The sequence below is a fragment of the Sorex araneus genome, chromosome 1 (assembly GCF_027595985.1).
Source record: "Sorex araneus isolate mSorAra2 chromosome 1, mSorAra2.pri, whole genome shotgun sequence".
Classification (NCBI taxonomy): domain Eukaryota; kingdom Metazoa; phylum Chordata; class Mammalia; order Eulipotyphla; family Soricidae; genus Sorex; species Sorex araneus.
Window position 1 is genome coordinate 403,141,410 of NC_073302.1, and position 22,759 is coordinate 403,164,168.

Below are 22,759 nucleotides of genomic sequence, written 5' to 3' on the forward strand. Positions count from 1 at the left end.
AGATAAAAATGTAAAACAAAGGTAAAAGTGTGCACTCATTAAGGTTTTTGCCTATGGTCTAACTTCAGTAAGAACTGGATTTATGAAAGCAAAAAGGTGATATCTGGGGGCTGATAGCTTTCATAACTTTCATCAGTTCTCATGCATAATGTTTTGACTCAATTCAGTTTTAAAGTTTAAACAAATATTAGGATTTTAGTAAACAAAATGACCTGTTGGCTGACGACTTAAATTATTCACTTTTCATCTTATTGATCTGTGTTCTGGAAATGCATCTGTGTTCTGGAAATGCATCTTGAATATAATACATTTTTAGCTCCATGTATATAACACTGAATAAAAATTAACAGAATTTAGAAGTTGTTAGTATATAAAACGTGGAGGTGATCCCCATCACTGTCAATAATCTTCATTCTATTCCCTTTGTCTACAAAACATGCATTCATTTGTTTCACTTGCATCACTTGTCATCCCATTGCTCATTACTTTGCTTGAGCGGGCACCAGTAACATCTCCATTTGTCCCTGTCTTCTGCTAGTGTAGCCCAATGGTGTCTGCTCGCTCCAGGAACATGAAGAGCCTCAAACTATTCATTCAGGGTCTTTTTTTTTTTCGCTTTTTGGGTCACACCCAGCGATGCTCAGGGGTTACTCCTGGTTCTGCACTCAGGAATTACTCCTGGCAGTGCTTGGGGGACCATATGGGATGCCGGGGATCGAACCCGGGTCGGCCGCGTGCAAGGCAAACGCCCTACCCGCTGTGCTATCGCTCCGGCCCCTCATTCAGGGTCTTGACGAAGAAGTCTGATCATCTCAAAGGTGGCCAGACTTCATTCATTATAATGAAATATTTATAATGGAAATATAAATCTGTTTTTATTCAGATTGAGATACTTATTTTGCATAGTTTTTCTCTTTAGTTGAAAGAGTCATTTCACGTTAATTTTAGGATACAATTAAAATGTGCATTGGATATATAAAGCTAAATATACTGTGATAGTGTGAAACAACTAGGATTAAGTCTACATGAGATTGAATTAACTAGATCTTTAGGTTTTTATGCTATGGAAATGTGTACCTAGATATTATATTTCCAGGTATTTTAATTTCATTCTAATCAGTAGATACAAAAAAGAATTTGCTATTTCCAAAAATATTACTGAATGAAAGAACATTCCATAATAGACACTTGTTCCAAGCTCAATTAACTAGTAAAAATTTAATTTTGCTTTAAAGTTTATAGGTAATTAATTCAGTCATGTTACATTATTTAAAACGTACTAAAAATCTTTTTTTTTTAAGAACTTCACTATCAAAGTCACGTTTGTCTGTAGGAATATTATAACACTTTGTGAGAGTTGAATTATGAGCACCTATTATTTTAATTTGCATCCAATTAATTCAATTTGTGTTCTAATTTCAACTAAAACCTTTTCAATTCATCAATGTTCTAAAGCTCATATTTTTAATAAATTAAATATATCCATTGCCATGAAAGGGCATTTAAGCAGTATATGTATACGAACCATGTTATAAAAGTTAATTGACTCACGTTTTGATAACTAAATCTTCTTGAAAATTGCTTATACAGGTTTTTGTACCCCTTTTATTGTAACAGCCAGGGGTTTTTTTTGTCAGTTTTAAATTTAATGAATCTGAAATATAATATGTATCACTGAGGTGAAAAACACAAAGCCTCATGATGAAACAAATGCAAGAGAAAAAAAAGTGTAGTGAAGTTCAAGATGCCTGCTCGAACAAATCAATGAGCAATGGGATGATAGTGACAGTGACAGTGACAGTGAAGTTCAAGATGAAAGCAAGAAATAGAAGAATATAAAGTTGCAAAGAAGCAGAGCCAAGAGGATAAAATAACAATTCCTTTTTATTTTTTTAAATTTATTTTATAAAGTAGCACTGTCATCCTGTTGTTCATCAATTTGCTGGAGCGGGCATCAGTAACGTCTCCATTGTGTGACTTGTTACTGTTTTGGGCATATGGAATACGCCACAGGTAGCTTGCCAGGCTGTGCCATGCGGATGGGATACTCTCGGTAGCTTGCCGGACTCTCCAAGAGGGATGGAGGAATTGAACTCGGGTTGGCAAACGCCCTAACCTCTTGCTATCACTCAATATTTGATTACATTTAATATTCAAACACCAATCCAACCACCATTACACCTTCCCACCATCATATTCCAGATGTTTCCATCCCAAACCCCAATCCCTGCCCCAATGCAGAATTGAAATAATATATTTTGTATTGATTGTTATGAAAAACCGCTGAAAATACTACAAAAAAGTATCCTTAGAGGAAAGACTGAAGATTGTTTTATTTCACCCGGGGGCCATTAAGCCCTTCTATAAGAGATAACTAACATGTTGTTAAAGATTGAGCCTTGTGCCTTGTGTGCTTTATATGTGTATATATATACATATATATACACACACACATATATATACATATATATATATATCAAATGTGGTGCAGTATTCTTGGAGTATGGGTAGGGTATGTCCTACAAAATGTTGCGTGGCTGCAAATGCGGCCACTTGGTCCAGGAATAGGTTCACTCGTGGGTGAGGCTCAACCCAAGCATGTGGAGAGCAGCTGTGAGCATGGCGGCGGTTGAGTTCTGGAGGTTTTTGTCTGCTGGGACTGGGTCCCTTGGGGCGGAGAGGGGTCTCACCCACCCCCAACCAGGGCGCCTTGAGTGAAACAGCCTGGTGTGGGTGTCCAGTTGGCATGGTTATGGCGAGTGTCATGTTATGCTCAACAATTGCTTTTAAAAAGATCATCTCCCTTTTTGGGGGGGAAGGATTTTTGGGACTTAAAATTTTTTTTAACCAAAGTTCTGTGATTTACAATACTATTATTGGTAGTTTCCTATACACATACATGGTTATCGTCAGTGTTTATCCTTTTTTTTCTTTTTGGAAAGTGTGATAGCTCAGTGGGCTGGAGCAATTTGCACACAGCACAAATTGGTTCAATTCCCAGCACTGCACGATTCCGTGAGCACTGTCAGAAGTGACTGCCAAACACAGAACAGGAGTAGCTACTGAGCACTGCTGGGTGTGCCCACTAACAACTCTTCCCCTTCTAAAAATAGAACAAAACAAAAAAGAGTGAAACAAATGTAGTCTTCATGCCAGGATGTATTGAGTGACAGCAACAAAAATGTCTACTGGACATGTGGGAATGAGAAGTGGCTGGATTGCTTTCAACTTAAAATATTCACTTTTCATTTCATATATGACCAAGAACTCACTTTTTAGTCTAAACTAAAAGAAAGTAATTTGTTTGTGAATAATCTTGAACAAAAGATCTTAAAAAACTTTTTGCTTTTCAGGGGCAGGAGAGATAGCTCAGTGGTCAGTGAAGCATGCTTTCACTTGAAACCTTCAAGTTTAAACCCTGGCATAGCTGAGTGGGGTCCAAGCAGCTCCACATCCTCAGTCCTACCACTGACCACCAGGTCTGGCTAGCCAAGTGTTGCTAGCAGTGGTCACCTCTAGACCCCATGTCACAAACCAAACCAAAAAAACCTCATTTTTCAGAGTGCTTTTACACTTTAAAATGTATTCATGTTTATCTGTAGATAAGAAATGAAGTTTTAAAATGTGATAAAACTGCTCATCCAACATTTTTAGCTTGCAAAGGAAATTAAGCTTATAAATACAAAAATTTTCCAAAGAAGAAATTTTTTAGATATGTTCTAGGTCTAGATTCCATATATGTCATAGGCATATATGTCATATTCCCAGACCATCTAGTAGTAGTGTTATACTATGTTAAGTGAGATCCATTGAGACTTCCAACGCTATTGTTGAATTACTTAATTTTTCATTTTTTGAAAATTCTTAACCTAACTCTGGTTGAAAAGCTTTTCTCCAGTGCAATTCTGCATTTGAAAATAAGATTTTAAAAAAATCACCTCTCCTAATTTTGAGGTATTTGTGATAGGTCTCATAAAACTGCAAATTTTCAACAGAGCTATTGCAGCATAAGAGAATCCTTGTTGACCAAAAAAAAAGCCCAGTAAAGATAATATATTTGGAACAATGTTCATAAATAGAATATACTTACCAATTCTCTTGGACCATATGGCTCACAGAAGGTGACAGCATTGCCATGCATAATTGCACCACACTGTTCCCCAGTCTCACAGTTGTTACACTCAGCCCTGTGGGAACACAGAATACATTCCTAGTCTGAGACCCAGAGTGGTTTACTGCTCAGATAAAGAAAGAAGTAATTGTTACTCTTACTTGGGTAAAAGAAATATTTTTACAAAAGTAATGATATTCTTATTTTGTCACAAGTTAAAGAAACATAAAGCTAGAAAGATTTTAACTTAAATCAAGTTATTTCAGTTACTCTTAATCATGAGAAATTTACTTCACCCCCCCAAAATTTAATTTTTTTCTTTCCTGTAAAATGAGAATAATAATATGACAGAAAACTCGCATTGTTATCATAAAGATCAAGTGAGAGGTTATATAAAGCAGAGCACAGAAATAATTTCATAGAAGTTACTTAATTATGGTGGGGGAGGCTTATTACCGACAATTAAATATATACTAGTTTCAGTATAGGGATGTTTGAAAATATTAAAGAGAATATATATTTACATAATAAATGTAAAATGTTTATATCTGAAATAATGTTGCTTTACAATTTTTAATTCTATTTCTTTTGAGCTATGATGACTATGCTTAAAACAGCTTTCCTCGGGGCTGGAGCGATAGCACAGCGGGTAGGGCGTTTGCCTTGCACGCTGCAGACCGGGGTTTGAATCCCAGCATCCTATATGGTCCCCTGAGCACCGCCAGGGGTAATTCCTGAGTGAAGAGCCAGGAGTAACCCCTGTGCATCGCCGGGTGTGACCCAAAAAAAAAAAAAACAGCTATCCTCAAATAAATATGCAGAGCTAAAAAATGCTATGCTAAGATAATGGAATCAGAGGTCATTTAACCTATACATTGATATGAAATATATAATTAAGAAGATTTTGCATTAAGACACTAGCCTTGAAAATAATTTAATTAGTTGCTCTGTTACTACTGTAAAATGAAATGGCTAATTAGAACATCATATCTTCAGCAGAAATTAGAAGTATAAATATTGTAACTTAGACTTTGCATAGTTACACTTAATATTTGCAATGTTCTGCATTTTGACATTCCAACCTGCAATCATTACATGCCTACTGTGTAGAAAGAAAGATCTGTGTTTGCTGTCTGAACCTCAAACAACATGAGAACTGTATTTCATGTACAAAACATTGTAAGGAACTTGCGCATTATAGGCGCCAAATATTCTGGAAAGGGCAGGCACTATGCCCTCTGATTTGGAGATCACAGCATTAAGGCATTTCAGCTGTTTGCTAGTTTCAGAAAAAAGAAGATGCAGGAACTCCCACTCAAGTAGGAAGAAGACAAAATTATGAAAAGATATGAGGCAGCCCATAAAGTCAATAGGCAAAATCACAATAAGTAAAAACAGAGTGAATAAATGAGCTTTTAATAATATGTGTATTTTATTAAATAAATGATTATCCAAAAATTTTTAGCTATATTCTTACAAAATATGATCACCAGCACAAAAACCATTGACTAAAGTAAGTAAATAATTCTGTACACGAATATCATAAACTTTAGCACTATTGTAAGCATGCTACCTAAATGATGATAAAAAATTTAAATGTAAAAAAATTAAAAAACAAGCCAAAAAACATTTTTTTCAAAAGAAATATAAAATTATCAGATAAGGTATTTAAAATGCTACCATCTCATGGCATCATAAGTCTTAGCAGAAGACTTAAATTTCCTTTTGATAATTGTGAAGCAAGATTCTAATAAAATGTCCTTGATATTAGAAGAGACATAGTAGTAACTTAATATGTAAAAACAATATAGCTTTTGTTCACCATTCAGTTCTTAGCTCATTGCATTTCAAAAGTATTTATTGAATAACTGGCTACCATACAACTTCATGAGCAACTACTATTAAAGCCTTAGATCTAAAGCACATAGAATAGTGCCTGGCACATAGGAAATATTATGTAAGCATCAGCACCCAAGCTATCATTATTATGTATGTTTGCCATTTTCATCCAGACCTGAAGGTGTTCCCCTCACAGGAACTTTCCCACCTTATTAACTTATCACTACTACTTTACTATTCATAAAACTATGATTATTTTTCCCAAGGGTGTGTGATTGTCACAAACGTATAAGAGATAAGGCCAAAAGTTATAGATGGATTTTAACTCAATGGTAGATTAGGATTTTTTGGTTTCCAAATTACTGTGAAATGGTTTGAGAGTAATATCAACTTTTGAAAATAATAAATTAAAGGAATGTTCAATGACTGACTGTTCATCCAATACCAGTTCAATTTCTGGCAGAATATTATTACCAGGTTCATCCCTGGAGGCCCCTAAACACAGACAGGGTAATCCCTGGATCCACAGGGCCTGAGCAGCACTAAATCCTATGCTGATGAGCTGAAGAATCACTGGAAGAGGCCCTTGGCCTTTTGAGCACTGCTTGGGAGTTTCCCAGCATAAAATAATAAATAAATCCCCACCACTGTTGGGCGGAAGAGAGTACAAGAGTTAAAGTACTTGCTTTGAATGTGATCGACCCAGATTCAGTCCCCACTGTGGCTCACTCTGAGCACCACCAGGTGTAGTCCTGAACAATTCTAAGCATCATTGGCTCATCCCATTAATTTCCAGCATCACAGGGCTGGACCATATCCTTGGGCCTTTGCACTGAACTACTGACCCAGTTGGCCAAAACTCGCTATGAGGGACCTCCATATCCACTGAGCACCCCTTGGGAGGCTCACGAGAAAAAAGTGTCACTGTTGGTAAAAAAAATCTTAGACCTGGTGTCTGAATTCACATAGCAATCTTTTTTGCCTACAAATATTGATCAGCAGTTTCCCAATCCAACACAATATTCTCCCTATAAAATACATGTTACATGTTTTCTTCCAAAGTGGTCTAAGATTCAGTACAGTCTAGATATCTATGTATTATTTAAAGATGATTCTACCACAGGTGACTGAGGCCCAGCATTAGAAAACAAGTGTTTATAGGATTGAAGAGCCATTTCGATCTTGTAGAACAACAGAAGTAAAAGAAATCAATAAACAAAAAAATCAATAAACAAAAACACAAACAAAACCCAAAACCTCCCCATTTGGCTCACACTACGATAGCACAGTGGGTAGGGCATTTGCCTTGCACGTGGCCGACCTGGGTTTGAATCCTCCCTCCCTCCCAGAGAGCCCGGCAAGCTACTGAGAGTATCCCACCTGCACAGAAGAGCCTGGCAAGCTACCCATGGCATATTCGATATGCTAAAAACAGTAACAACAAGTCTCGCAGTGGAGACGTTACTGGTGCCCTCTCGAGCAAATTGATAAACAATGGGATGACAGTGCTACCTACAGTTCTACCACCTCTACACTTTAAGGTAGCCAAGCTCTGGGCCAGGGCTGAGAAATGAGAATGGCAAGGAAGTCGGTGATAGGGATGAGGAGAAAGAATATAAAACACAGATGCAATAGAGCACAGGTAACTGTATACATTAAAACCACAAGAGCCAGCACTACTGTAAACATGTGAACCAAATAATTAAATCCAAACCATCATCTTTCTTACAAAAGGCTGGGTGAGGAGAGGTGGGGGGACCTGGGGACACTGGTGAAGGGATGATGACAGTGGTGATGGGTTTGGAGCTGGGACATTGCATGCCTGAAATTTGTTATTCACAGCATTGAAAGTTAAGGTGCCTAAAATAAAAATGTAAAATACATTAACATAAATTTTAATTTAACATCCTTTTCATGACATTTAAGGATTTAACATTATTTGCTCACTGGGTTGCTCCCCTTGGGGTGACAAAGGCTTCACCAAGGACTGATGGCAATTTCCTGCCAAGGCCTTTCCAATGTCCTTTGTTTGAATTCCTCACTGTGTGATTGGGTTTGTCAACATAATTTATTTTAATTTGCCCTGAATGCCCATCCCTTTGGGGGGTCAAATCAAACTCACACGTAACTGCCAAGAGCATCATATAGTCATACATCACTCACTCATTAACTCTTATATTTCACACACTTGTGTTGAGGACTTATAGGTATTATAGTAAGTTTCAGTGATAAAGACAAATAAACTATTTTTCATCCAGGCATTTGTACTCCAGATGAAAAGGCAGTGAGAAGCAAATACACAATAACAGAGGAGACTGGGACAGAGATGTGGCTCAGTGGGAGGACACAGAACTCACATACATGAAGACCTGCATTAGATCTAGACAACCACCACTGGCATCAAAAAATTCCCCAAACCTTATATAGGTTACTAATATAACCATAATTGCTACATAGTTCTTTCTATGTTGCAGATAAGCTAAAACCCACTCAAAGCTCTCAATTTCTTGTTGTTGGTGGTTTTTGTTTTGAAGTCACACATGTGTTGTTGATTTTTGTTTGGGGGTCACATGTGGGCTATTACTGGATCTGTGCTTAATAGTAACCCCTGTTAGTGATCTAGGGGATCACATATAGTGCCACAGATTCAAATCAGGGTCAGCATGATGCAAGGTAAGCACTTGATCTGTCTGTGCTTGGTTGTTTTTTTTTTTTGTGTGTGTGTGTGTGTGTGTGTGTGTGTGTTTCTTTTTGGGTCACACCTGGAGATGTACAGGGGTTACTCCTGCCTCATGCACTCAGGAATTACCCTTGGTAGTGCTCAGGGGACCATATGGGATGCTGGGAATCAAACCCGGGTCAGCCGAATGCAAGGCAAACGCCCTACCCTCTGTGCTATTACTCCAGCCTCAGCACTTGATCTCTCTGATCCCTCAATTTCTTTTTAAGTCACCATCAGAGTCCTTATTATACTTATAAGAAAATTGAGTTTCTGAGAAATGAAGTATTTTTTCAAAATCATACTATTGGAAAGGTGACAAAGTTGAATTTGAATCTAGGCTTTACTAATTTCAGTTCCTGTAACATTCCCCATTGCTCTGCAATTCTTATGATAGGATGATGTACTGATCGTGATGGCATCTAATTCAGACTGAGAAAATAAGGGGAAAATCTCTAAGCAGTTGGTCCTGAATGAGAAATAGGAACTGTTTCAGGAAGGATAAAAGTAAAGAGTGGGAGAGGGAACCAAGAACACAGATTATGGCATACAAGTAGAACACTCAGTGTATTTAAAACCATTGACAAAGTTGTAGGCACTATTCTAGGAGCTCCACAAACAATACCTTAATTAATTAAAGTGATATATCTTTCTGGGTACCCAGCCACCGCCACGCTCCAGGCCGCTCTCTGGACAATTGGGCCAAATCTCACGCACAAGTGAAGCCCCGCAAAACCAGGTAAGCAGAACTTTGCGACCTTGAACTCTAGGTTCAAAGAGACCTGGAAACAAGATCCTCTGTCTGCCTCCTCCAATCTCTGGCATCTGAGGGAGGGGTCAAACCCAGACGCCCCACCCTACCTAAGCCAGATAAATACCTCACTGGCCGACCCCCACTACATCCACTACCCAGCCACCACCACTCTCTAGGCCGCTCTGCCACACCATAAGACACTTAATACCCATTATTCCTGCACCATATTTTATAGGGCTCAAATTTGGTGTGAACCATGATAACACTTCTAAGGGCAATTGGAGGCCGCCCTAAAAGCCTCTGTCCCTCTCAGAGAGCCCAGCAAAGCTACTGAGAGAATCCCGCCTGCACGGCAGAGCCTAGCAAGCTACCCGTGGTGTATTCGATAAGCCAACAACAGTAACAACAATTGGCCTCATTCACCTGACACCGAAAGAGCCCCCAATACAGCAGCATTAAGAAAGATGAGCAAGGAGAGGCTGAAAAGATCTCAGGGATGAACTAGACTGCCAAGACGAAGAAAGACTAAAATGATTGTCTGTACTTTCAACGCATGTATGCTAGCATCAGAAGCATCCATCGAGGACCTGATGGTGCAAGCGCAGAAGATCAAGAACGGTATCACTGGTCTGACCGAAATGAGACGACATCAATCACATCACGCCATTTTCAACACTGGAGAAGAATTGTTCCTTGGAACATACAACAACAGAGGTGTCGTTGGCGTTGGTGTCCTTGTCAACATGAACTTGGCCATGAACATTGATTCATTTGGATGCCTAGCAACCTGAATCAGATGATTACGCTTGAATAGATGTGGCTCACTGCCTGCAGTTTCTATCTTCGTTGTCTACACACCAAATTCCAACTATGAATGACGAAGAATTTGAGAGGTTCTACATGGAACTGGAGAAGTTCTATAAAGACCACACCTTTTACAAGATCATTGTTGGTGATTTTAATGCCAAGATTGGTCCGAGAAGGTCACCCGAAGAACTTGCATTGGGACACACGGCCTAGAATGGAACAATCAGGGTTAGAGATTGTCTGAATTCATCATGTCGACCAAGACCATCCATGGTAACTCACAGTTCCACAAGGCCAAATCTAAAAGCTGGACATGGGAGTCTCCTGGTGGACAGTTCCACAATGAAATTGACCACATCATATTCAATCGAAGGTTTTGCCTGACAGATGTCCTTGTTGTCCCAAAATTCCAAACGAGATTGGACCACCATCTCCTTCGTGCAAAATTATACTTCACAGATTGGGGAGAAAGGTCTGCAAAATTTAAGTCTAAGAAGGCAACTCCCAGAATGACCACCAACTGGGAGCTCTTTGGCACTATTGCAGCAACGTGGAAAGATGCTGTCCTTGACAACATTGATGAGGAATACAATCGACTGGTTCAGCACCTCTATGACTATGCGAAGAATGCCGAGAGTGAGAAAGCCACAGACACCTGTCTTCAGAAACTCTCGAGCTCATTCGTCAACTTGGTTTGGCATGAGCCTCAGGCAACCACAAACTAACGTCCAAGCTCGCAAAGCTGTGCAGAGAAATGATAAAGGAAGACCTCAAAGAGAAGAGAGAAGAGCAGCAGTGTTGGCCAGTTCAGCAGATGCTGGGAAAAGCATTTGCAACGCTCGCCTATCCTTCGCCAACTACAAGACTAAGATGACTGCCCTCCGACGTCCCGATGGATCTATCACATCTTCCAGAAAGGCAATGGAGAGGATTATTCACAACTTCTACTCGGATCTCTTTGACAGCCACGTCCACCTGCCCACATACCAAATTCCGCAGGATGGATATGGTGTTCCCAATGTCTTCCCTTCTGAAATCCAACACACCATTTTGTTGGTAAAGACGCGTACAGCACCTGGTCCGGACAAGGTCAGACCCGAACACCTGAAGAATCTGCGACCAGTACTCATCAATACGCTGGCTCAACTCTTCACATGATACCTGTCTGAATGCAAGGTTCTGTCTCAGTGGAAAACCAGTAGGACCGTTCTATTGTACAAGAAGGGAGACATCCACGACTTCAGCAACTATTGCCCAATCTGCCTGCTGTCTGTCGTCTACAAGTTGTTCACTCGAGTCATCCTTAATAGAATTGGCAGAACACTAGACAAAGGACAACCATGTGAGCAAGCCAATTACCGAAGGGGATTCAGCATGATAGACCACATCCACACAGTGACCAAACTCATTGAAGTTTTGCGAGAGTTCAAGATGCCCCTCTGTCTAACGTTCATTGATTTAAAGAAGGTCTTTGATTCTGTTGAGACTGAAGTGGTCATTGAAGCCCTAGCCAAACATGGTATTCAAAATCAGTATATCAAAATCCTCCGTGAGCTGCATTGTGGATTCACCACCAGGATCTCACCATTCTACAAGAAAGTGGTCATTGATGTAAAGAGAGGGGTGTGGCAAGGTGATACCGTTTCACCGAAACTCTTCAGTGCCACCCTGAGAACATCATGCGATGACTGGAATGGGAAGGAATGGGAGTGAAGATAGATGGTCGGCAATTACACCACTTCTGCTTCGCTGATGACATCGTTCTCATAACACCAAACATTAGCCAAGCGGCACAAATACTGGCCGACTTTGACCATGAGTGTGGAAAGGTCGGATTGCAGCTGAATCTCAACAAGACAATGCTCATGAAAAATGAACTAGTCCCTGACACTCCATTTGCTCTCAATGGAACGAACATCTCCAAATGCAGCAGTTATGTATACCTGGGTTGAGAAATCAACATGAGGAACGACTTGGCGCCAGAACTCCGCAGGAGGAAGAGAGCAGCGTGGAATGCCTTCAAGAGTGTCGAAGAAGTGGTAAAGAGGATGAAGAACCTCCGACTCCGGGCACATATTTTCAATTCCACCATTTTTCGTGCACTAACATATGCATCAGATACCTGGGCCCTATGCAGACAGGATGAGAACGCTACTAGGATATCCCAAAGAGGAATCAAAAGAGCTATGCTAGGAGTATCACGTCTCACTCAAGTGAGAGAAGGAATCTGGAGTTCTGACCTCCGTCGATGGTCAAGAAATTAGGACGCTGTCTCGTTTGCCAAGGTATCAAAAATCAGATGGGCCAGTCATGTAATGCGATTCAGAGACGACCGCTGGACTAGAGCTGTTACCGACTGGATTCTATGGGACGTCAGAAGACCTCTTGGCCGCCCACCAACTAGATGGTCAGATTTCCTCATCAAATCCCTGCATGAACAATTTGAGGCTCTTCCTGTTCTTGGAGCAAGCAGATATCACTGGGCTGCACTAGCTCGAGACAGGGGTAAATGGATACATTACTGGCCCCGCTCGAGCAAATATAAGATCAACGGGACGATAAGTGATACAAGTGATACAAGTGATATATCTTTCTCTGTATTTTGATCCTCTTGTAGAGTATTACCCCCTGAAATTTAAAGGCATTTAATGATAGGTTACACAGCTTATAATTTCTAAAACCAAGATTCAAGACGCTGAAGCAATAGTACAACAGTAGGGAATTTGCCTTGCATTATGATCAATCTGGGTTCAATCCCTAGAATCCCCCATGATCCATCGAACCCACCAGGAGTGAGTCCTGAGCACAGACCCAGGAGTAAGCCCTGAGAGCAGCTGAGTATGACTTCAAAACCAAATCAGACCAAACAGCCATCCCTACCCCACTCCCTGCTACTCAGGCTCCTTGTTTTCTATTTCTAAAGCCATGAGACAAATTCAGCTTTTAGAAACATTACTCTAACCAATAGCTGGAGACAGAAAAGAAAAGGCTATTGACATAATATAAAAGGATATTAAAAAGTCTTGAAATAAGGTAGAGATGGAGAAAAGTGGTTCTACTTAGAGTATCATTATTCAATAAAAATGTAACATGAGTCATATTTGATGTTCAAGTTTCTAATGGTGATCTAAAAATAAACAAGCAGGTGAAATTTATTTTAATAACATTTAATATTCATATGTAATTAATATTAAATTATTAATGATACAGTTCTCACCTTTTATACTGTTTTCAACACGTGGGTGTATTTCACTTTTACAGTACTTCTTTATTCAGACTTGCCACACTTTAAGTGCTCAATGGCCAGATATGACTAAAGTCCACCATATTGGATAGCATAACTCCAGCAAATTACAAGGTTTGGGAACTGACTGAGCTTTCGGTTACTGAAAACTAGAGCTGATCAATTGGTGATGATTGCTTACATATAACTCTATGTAGTTATATGTACTGTACATAGTGCTGTTCAATACTCATAGTACTATTCAATATGGTAGCCAGTAGTCATGTATATATGGTTATATATGTAAGCTTCAGAGAAAAGGGATGAGCATAGACGTGGTAACTGAGAATAGCTGAAATCACAGTAATGCATATCACTGGTGTCAGGGGAAGAGAGAAAAATAGAGAGGGAGAATCAAGGAGGTCTAAGAATTCACCTTGGTAGAACATTGATATTGTTCTGGTTTCGGGAAAACTCTAATATCATATAAATTTTTCAGTGTTCATCAATCCAAGTCCCTCTCTGCTTACTTTTCATGAATATCAGGATTCATTTCATGTTCCATAAACTGTGCTGCACATCAAGGAAACTCTTCTAGTAGTGCAATGTTTTTACTATAAAATAACATTCCCGATACTTTTTTTTTCTTTTTGGTTTTTGGGCCACACCTGGTGGAGCTAAGAGCTTACTCCTCGCTCTGCACTAGAAGATCATTCCTGGTGGGCCTCGGGGGAACTTTATGAGGTGCTAGAGAATCAAACCTGGGTTGGCCTCACATGCAAGGTCAGCATCCTATCCACTGTGCTATGGCTCAGGTGCCAATTTTCATTACAGTTAACATTGTCAACTACATGCCTGCCATTATCATAAAAGAAAAACGTCAACTAATGGTCAGGGCTTCCCAGATGAAAATAGCGATCCATGCTAAACAGAGAAGATGAGCTTGAAAAAATATACAGCTGTAAATAAACATTCAGCCACAAAGTAATTCCTGGTTCAACTGAGAATGTAAAACAATACCTCAGTGTTCCTCCAGTTCTAGCCTCTCTTTTTCAGAAGACATTAACAATTTAACTTGTTTGAACTGAGTTATATACTTTTCCATCAGTGGCTGTTCTCTCCTAAGATCATGAAGCCTTGGAAATCCTACTCTTCCTTGATGGAAAAGTTCTACAAATTCCTCAGAACTGGGTTCAATTAGCTGGATAACGAGCTGTCCAATTCTCTTTGGTTTGGAGAGGGAAAAATGGTGCCGTTTGTTCCTGACATTTAAACTGTGCCGTCCCAATTGAATTTATTCAATTTTCTCATTCTCACGAGTAAATGATGGGCTTTGTAGAGTTTGATAGCACAGTCTTCAGAGGTTTGTGGGAAGAAGGAAGCTTTAAATAATCCCAGTTAAACAGACTTTTGTTTTTCAATTTAAAAAAGGAATGTGACCTCCCCAGCTAGGGATTAGAAATGAGTACACTTTCTCTGCCAAATATTAAAAGAAATCCTGAATATCTCTCTAATCTAAGAAAGCTTTCTTCCTTCTACTATTTGTGAATATGAAAAATAGAAAATAAAAATATAACAGATACCATGATATGTAAGAGTTGCCCATCTTAAAATATATTCTGTTGCAAGCAATAGATTAATATATATATATGTATATTTATCTATATATACTAAAGGAAAATGCCTGGTATCCTCAGAAACCATGCAAAGCTTGAATTTATTAACCTCTCTCTGAACCTATTTATCACATGCTTAGCTTACACATGAAGGTTATTTATTACTTGAGTTCACAGTATTGCATGTTCAAGTTTCACCCCATCCTTCTCCCCTCATTTTACAATTGATGAAACAGGACTAGAATTCAGATCCTTTAACTCCTTGTTAAATTTCTTCCCATTCTACCAAAATGCAGCCATTAAGAGAAAAGAATAAAAATCCTAAGAAAACAATGTGCAATTCAAAGAATGTATACTGTTGTTTATTCTACGTTTGTTTTGAAACATGATATGAGACTAACACCCAAAGACAGTAGAGACAAGGGCTAGGAAGATATTTCCCTCGCTTGGGATGGAAGATGTGTGCTGAAAGTAGATAAAGGACCAAACATGATGGTATCTCAGTATCTGTACTATAAACTATCATGCCCCAAATTAGACAGAAAGTAAAAGGGAAATTTTATGCCATAGAGGCAGAGGGAGGGGTGGAATGATGGTGGGCAGGGGGAGAGATACTGGGGACAGTGGTGGTGAAAAATGTACACTGGTGGAGGGATAGGTGTTCGATCATTGTCTGACTGAAATTCAATCATGAAAGCTTTGTAAGTGTAGCTCACGTTGATTCAGTTAAACAAGTTTATTTCGAAAAGAAACAATGGATTTTCTTAAAAATCATTTTTATAGAATAAAAGAATTTGCTTTACTAATGAAAATGTGCATAATAATTAAAAAATAAAGTCCTGGGCTTCATTGAAAAATCTTAAGAATTGGTTTACTGGATTGTAGTAAAAAAGGAAATCCAATATTCATTTGGTTTGGTTGTTTTCATTCTTAGATTATTCATTGTATATATATATGATTATAATATTGTTTTCTCACTAACAAAATATAAAAATAGGCAAGAGTCAATAAATTCAAAGGCCAATATTTCTTGGCCAACACAACCAGAGTCATTGCCCCATAAACATAAAAGGAAAAAATGCTTTGATTTTGAATTTTGATTTTCTTTGGACCACACTCAGCAGGGCTCTGTCCTGGGACTATATGTGGTGCTGTGTATTGAACCTGGGTCAGCCATATGCAAGACAACTGCCTTAGCCCTGTACTAGCTTTCTAGTCCCTCAAAAGGGAATCCTTTAAACCAGGGTTTTGTCCTTCCCTATCACATGCTCTTTGGAAGTTTGAAACTTGTTATTTGGTATCAGTTCTCTATTTTTGATTTTCTATTATTTAAATGGTTGTTTCTCATTAAGACAAGGAATTACATGTGATGTGTGGCTCTACTAAGAGATTGTACCTCTTGCCTGTGAATGATGGATGTCTGGGATAGCAAAAGTAGCAATGTGGAAGGAACCCAAAACACCCAAGATAAACATTAGTCTTTTATAGGGGCATAGTTTTTAGCCAACTATTTCTATACCTGGCAGCGCTAAGGGGCCCTCAAGGTCACATCTGTGATGCTTGTGTGTGTGTGTGTGTGTGTGTGTGTGTGTGTGTGGTGTGTGTGTGTAGGGGTATTCATGAGCTGTCGGGGATCAAGTTCGGACCTTCCGACAGTTTAGGTATGTACCCTACTACTTACACTACATCCCAGACCTTGCACTACTTTTTAGAGAGTACAATAACTATGGAGGATCATCTAACTGTAAAACCTAGAACTTGTGGGGAATTCATGTATTGATGTCTTTCTTTTCAAGGGCAACTGTACACAAATCTCATTTACAATCTTTTTGGCTTCCAAGATGACACTGTAAAGTATTCTGATAACTGCAACGTACTTTAAAATGTAGACATCATTAAGACAGATCATGTTGGACAGATTTATTATGGGCCAAATAAAACATGATACTTATCATTGTAGATCCTAGCTAGTAAATATATGAGTGTTCACTCTGTAAGTTTCAACTTCTCTTTACACTTGAAACTGTTAATAGTACAGTATTGATGGGAAACAGGAATACATTTCTAAAGGTACAATTGTTTCTAATTCTGTTTTTCAAACGAGTAGGCTGAAAAATATGCCCAAGAATGCAGTCAGTGGGTGCAGAGGAAGCAGAAAAGAAATGTCCCTAGAGTCCAAGGTCCCCACGTAATACAGTGACTCACAATCAATACAGGAAAGAGGAGGAGGATTAATGAGAAAGTTGGTCATTCGTACAGCCAGAGATTTATGAATGGTTGGTTGTGACATCATCCTGATAGCAATAAATAAATAATTGAAATACTATTTTCTCAAACGCAATTTAATTACATGACTCATTCTTCTTTTTAAGATCAGAATGAAATCATTCAGCCTTTAGTCAGGCACTCTGCTGAAACAAGTTAATTACCTGGAAACTCACTGACAATCAGCTATCATCAAATTCTCATTTGAGATATATGTCATTTGTCCCCAAGACTGAGGACATCCTATTATCTATCCATAATTTATTGCCTCTACAGGAGTTACTATCTGCAGCTTAGCTCTGGAATAAGTAATCTGGCATTCTATGGACCTGAATTGCCTATTCACCAGAATTTCTGAATAAAATATTAAAATAATTTTAACAGCATTTATTCTGATTATAAAAATTACTTTAAAGTTGGAAAAGAAAAGCAAAGCTTCTGGTTATTTCCTGACTCAAGGATAACGCAGCTATTTCCTCAGCTCACACTGCAAATGCTGATGAGAAGTGTGAGCTTGCAAGGCCCCATCAGAGCATCTGAGAACCTACCTGAGTCAATGGCCCTGAAGGTCATGTGGCAGTTGGGCAGTCAGTTACCTTCTCCTGAAGACACCAGAGCCCCTCTGACTTTCCAATCAAACCTCACCAATCAGAACACTCTAGTTTTAACATCATCTTATTAAAAAGAGACAATATTTTATAAGAAAGATAGTGAGCCTATTTGCTTGCATGAGATCAGCATCAAACAAAATAAATCTTAAAAATTTCCTAAGGTACCATTCTTTTTTGGAAATGTGGGGTAGTTTTAGGGAAAAAAAAGGTGGGGGCTGGAGCTATAGCACAGTGGGTAGGGTGTTTGTCTTGCACGCGGCCGACCCAGGTTCAATTTCCAGCATCCCATATGGTCTCCTAAGTAATTCCTGAGTGTATGAGCCAGAAGTAACCCCTCTGTGCACGCTGGGTGTGACCCAAAAAGAAAAAAAAGGTTAAAAAAAGGTAAGGAAAGTTCAGTCTGTAAAACTGAGGATAATATCACCTTCAACTAAAATCATACCTTTTTAGAAAAGGAGCTAACACATGCTCTAAATGTGAAAATGACAAACTCCATTTATAGCTGATCTTTCTCATTACTTCTTACCAAGGAAGGTAAGAGAACTCCTCTTGCTTCACTAGGGAGTTTAAAAAACTGATCTCTTCTTTATTAACAGTACAATGACAAATATTATTTGAGTTAAAAATAACCTCTCTAATATCCTACTACTGCACACAATATTCTGACCTCGCACTATGGTGAATTCCACTACATGCTGTTTGAAGAAATATTTTCTCACTGGCTTCAAATGTACTTGACATTGAATTCTTTTGAGTGAGCTCTTGTTTCTGTCACCTAAAACAGCAACTGAAGAAGGAAACTATAAGCCTACAAATTCATACCTTATTTTATTGGAAACCTCCTGCTAACCTTTCCACTGTTAATGAAGCTTTTTCCTAGAACAATTACATCAAGGTAAGAGGGGGCAGAAAGAAACAGAGGAAAGTTCGACAGAAGTTTTGCAATAAGAGAAATGAGTTATTAACCAACATGCAGAGACAACAAGCAGGCGATAATAGACAGAGGTGAAGAAGTCAAGGGGAAGGAAGTAAGAAAGGATAGGAAGATGAAGATGTACATAATAAGATCAGTCCACTGGATTATTAACCCTAAAAAACGATTTGTAACTCCACAGCCCCCAAATACATACATATTAAGACACTCTGGCATTCATCACAGAAAATATTTATTTCACCTTACTTTTCTCATAGATTTATAATCTTCCCTACTCATCTTCTGAAAAAAAAAACGTTAGGCTTATGTCACAAGTTTCATGAACCAGGCCTATTCGGTTACATATCTTAGGTTTTTTGTGGAGGAGGAGGCACACTCCCAGCTGTGCTCAGGGCTTACTCCTAAACTCCATGCTCAGAGGACCATAAGGGGTGCCGAGGATCAAACCCAGATCAGTTGTGTGCAAAGGAAGCATATAACCCATGTGCTATCTCCTGGCCCGAAATGTCTTCTGAGTGACTATTACAAAACACTGTTGCACTGTTGTCCTGCTGTTCATTGATTTGTTCGAGCGGGCATCAGTACAAAACAACCCCTTAGAAATCCTTCAGCAGGAAAGTGGAGCCTTTGTGTCCACCGCTGGTTTTTGCCAAACATTATCTTCCAGACCTACCAATGGCTATTAAGCAAAATGAATATATATTTTTTCCAGTTTCTTTCTCAGTGACATGTGACATGGTTCATCAGTCCAAATTAAATTAAATATCACTGATATTGTGGCTCTTACAGTTGGCTAATATATGGAATCCCCTCTTGATGGTGGTTGTTGTTTCAGTTTTTTTTTTTTTGTATGTGATTTATCAGATGGCAATGTAGGAGCAGGGTAAGGAATTCAACTTACCAGTGGCTTACAAACGGTTTTACTGCTTATTTGATTTTTTTCCTTATGGACTATTAAGCCAGTAATTATTGAATAAAGCTCTAGCTAAATGAACTTGCCTCCCTCCTACAATCTCAGCCTTTTGATAGTTTTGCTCATTTTTTTCCTTAAAGAAAAAGAACTTTAATAAGCTAAACTGCCAATTTTTTTGCTCCATTTCAGACTAAGTACTATATTAAATTAATATTTTCATGAGATTGTCAAATGGATCAGAGTCTGTGGCCTGTGTTCTCCTTGTGTTGTACTAAGGTCTTTACATAGAAACATGGAAATATTCTAGTCTTTTTATTTACACAATCTTATATAATGTGAGTCATGGCATCTGTAATATCATCTATAAACTGTGGTGTCTGCTCAGTAGTCTATTTGACAGAACGCTCTATGTAGAAGATTTGCGACAACTTCATTTGCATCTTCTTGGTGTCCCTTGTCTCTGCTGGCATCACGACTATGACACTTCTTCTGAGGAGTAACTTCTGTTACTTCCCTGATCTCTCCTGAGTGGAAGCTCTCTGCTGTTATTACTGCGCTGGAGGGGAACATCTGTTGTCATGTAGCTGCCATTTATCATCTGTTTTCTAACAGATCCACATTTCCCTCTAGAACATCAGAGCCCAGTGATATTATATCTCTGGATGTCTTCTGTGAACTTCAGAAAACACACATTAAAGAGATACTCTGTTAAGCAAAACAAAGATTCCTCTTTGACTTTGTAATTACTTGGAGGATGAAGAGACTTCCAAAGAAAACTTAAATTATTATTTAAAAAAATCATTCACTTTTTAGCTCTCTCTTTGTTTCGCAAAGTTATGAGTCAGAAATATCTCCCAGTTCTTTTTTTAAAATCTTATTTAAAAGATTGCTGAGGGGCTGGAGAGTACAGTGGACAAGGTGCTTGCCCTGCATGTTCCCAGCCCCGGTTTGGTCCCTGGCACCCATATGGTTTTCTGAGCCCTTCAGAAGTGAGCTGAGTGCAGAGCCAGGAGTAAACCCTGAGCACTGCTGGGTGTAGCACCGCCCCCTCCCCCAACCCCCGCCACCAACAAACAAAATTACTTATATTTTGAGGTAAGTTTGCACAGTGAAATACACAGATTTCAAAGGTTTTTTTTATTTGTTTTCTGTGGCATTTTGTTGTTGTTCTTACTGGGGGGAGTTATACCCAGCTATTCAGTTTAAAATACTCCTGGCTCTGTGCTTAGAAGTCACTCCTGGTAAGGCCTGGGGGACCATATATGGTGCGAAAGATTGAACATGGGCTGGCTATGTACAAGGCAAGAGGCCTAACCGCTATACTATAAAACAACAAGAAAAACAAAGATGCATTTATGTAGCCCATGTCCTCTCAAGAACAGAACATATTCTGTTCCTCAAAGTTCCCCAGGTCCCTTCCCAGTCCTCTCCCCCAACTCTGAAACAAACACTGATCTAATTTCTAGAACTCTGGATAATTTTATTACAGATTTCATATAAGTAGAACTCTAACATAGAAACTATTTTAGATCTGCTTCTTTCTTTAAACATAATATTTTTGGAGATTCAACTATGTTAGCTGAACTATCCACAGTTGATTCCTTTTTACTGTAGAGTAGTATTATACTGTAACATGGCAGCACTGTCGTCCCATGGCTCATTGATTTGTTCAAGTAGGCAGTAGTAATGTCTTCATTATGAGACTTGTTACTGTTTTTGGCACATCGAATATGCCACGGGTAGCTTGCCAGGCTCTGCCATGCAGGCAGGATACTCTCAGTAGCTTGCTGGGCTCTCTAACAGGGATGGAAGAATCAAACCCGGGTCAGCCATGTGCAAGGCAAATGCTCTATTTGCTGTGCTATCACTCCAGTTCAGTATTATAGTGTACATAGATATTGCCTTGTTTATCCACTGATGGTGAATGGATGGAATCACCTTGGTAAATACCAAGAATTTTGCCAATTTTCAGATATCAGATATATTTCCTCCTTATTTATATTTCCCCCTTACCTTCTCTTTTTGTTGCTGAGCCAGGGAAAAAATTCTGTTATTGAAAGTTACCCAATCACAAACTAGAAGCCAGAAAAACATGGAAGGAAAAATTACAGTTGGCAGAAATTAAGTTTCAGTGGAAAAGGAACAATAAAAGTAAATTAAATTATGTTATTAAGGATTAAGGAATATTTTATTTTTCTGGTGCCCATTTGTAGAAGAAATTCATAACTTCTGAATTACACTTGCTTAAACTTGTTGAAGCATAAACAGTCTTCTGGAAGGACTAGCCAAAACTTAAATGACTGCTGTTTCTGGAGAAAGAATATAGACCTAGTTTTGAGGGAAAGTAAATAAGGGAATTCTTATTTTTGTATCATGGACTTTGTTTTCAAGTATACTTATTAATTTTAAAATAAAATATAATATTTAAGCTAAGTATATTAAAATATTGGTTGATTGCTTTTTAGTTTTAACTGCTCACAGGTATTTAGAATACTGGTTTCGCAGTTCCATTCATTCATTAATAATAATATAATTTTATATTCCTTGTTTTCATGTACATTAACTTATATGTGAGACAATCAAATAAATAATGAGTTATCTAAGGTTTTAGCAGATCTACTCCAATATTACATAGACACGTTTTTTGTTTCTCCATTTGTCCTTTTGTTTGTGCTGAAAAATTAAAAATCAAATACAGCATTTGATGCTCTTAGACTGTCATGGAAGAAACATACAAAGTTGCACACTTTTCTCTTGCAGTGCATTATTTAATCTTGGGAATCTGTCCCAAGAGACGCCCCCAGTCACTGTGCTTCTCTCCTGTGATGTTGGGGTTTTGGTGATAGCAGCGACGTCTCTTTTTTTTGCACATTGCCACAGCACTGACCAGTGATTTCTGATTCTTTGGGGGAAAGAAAATTGAAGGCAGTATCATGATGGACAAAACATCAACCTAGAGGAGACATT

General features: G+C 38.7%; 1 protein-coding gene across 3 annotated transcripts in view; it reads right to left on the reverse strand.

Moving 5' to 3' along the window:
- The window catches only part of RELN (reelin), a 530,126-nt gene that overhangs the window by 272,847 nt on the left and 234,520 nt on the right, over positions 1-22,759 (reverse strand). For all 3 annotated transcript variants that reach the window (XM_055133703.1, XM_055133707.1, XM_055133712.1), the window contains exon 7: positions 4,091-4,187. In XM_055133703.1, coding sequence (XP_054989678.1) covers positions 4,091-4,187 — 97 coding nt within the window. The remainder of the gene's footprint in view (positions 1-4,090; positions 4,188-22,759) is intronic.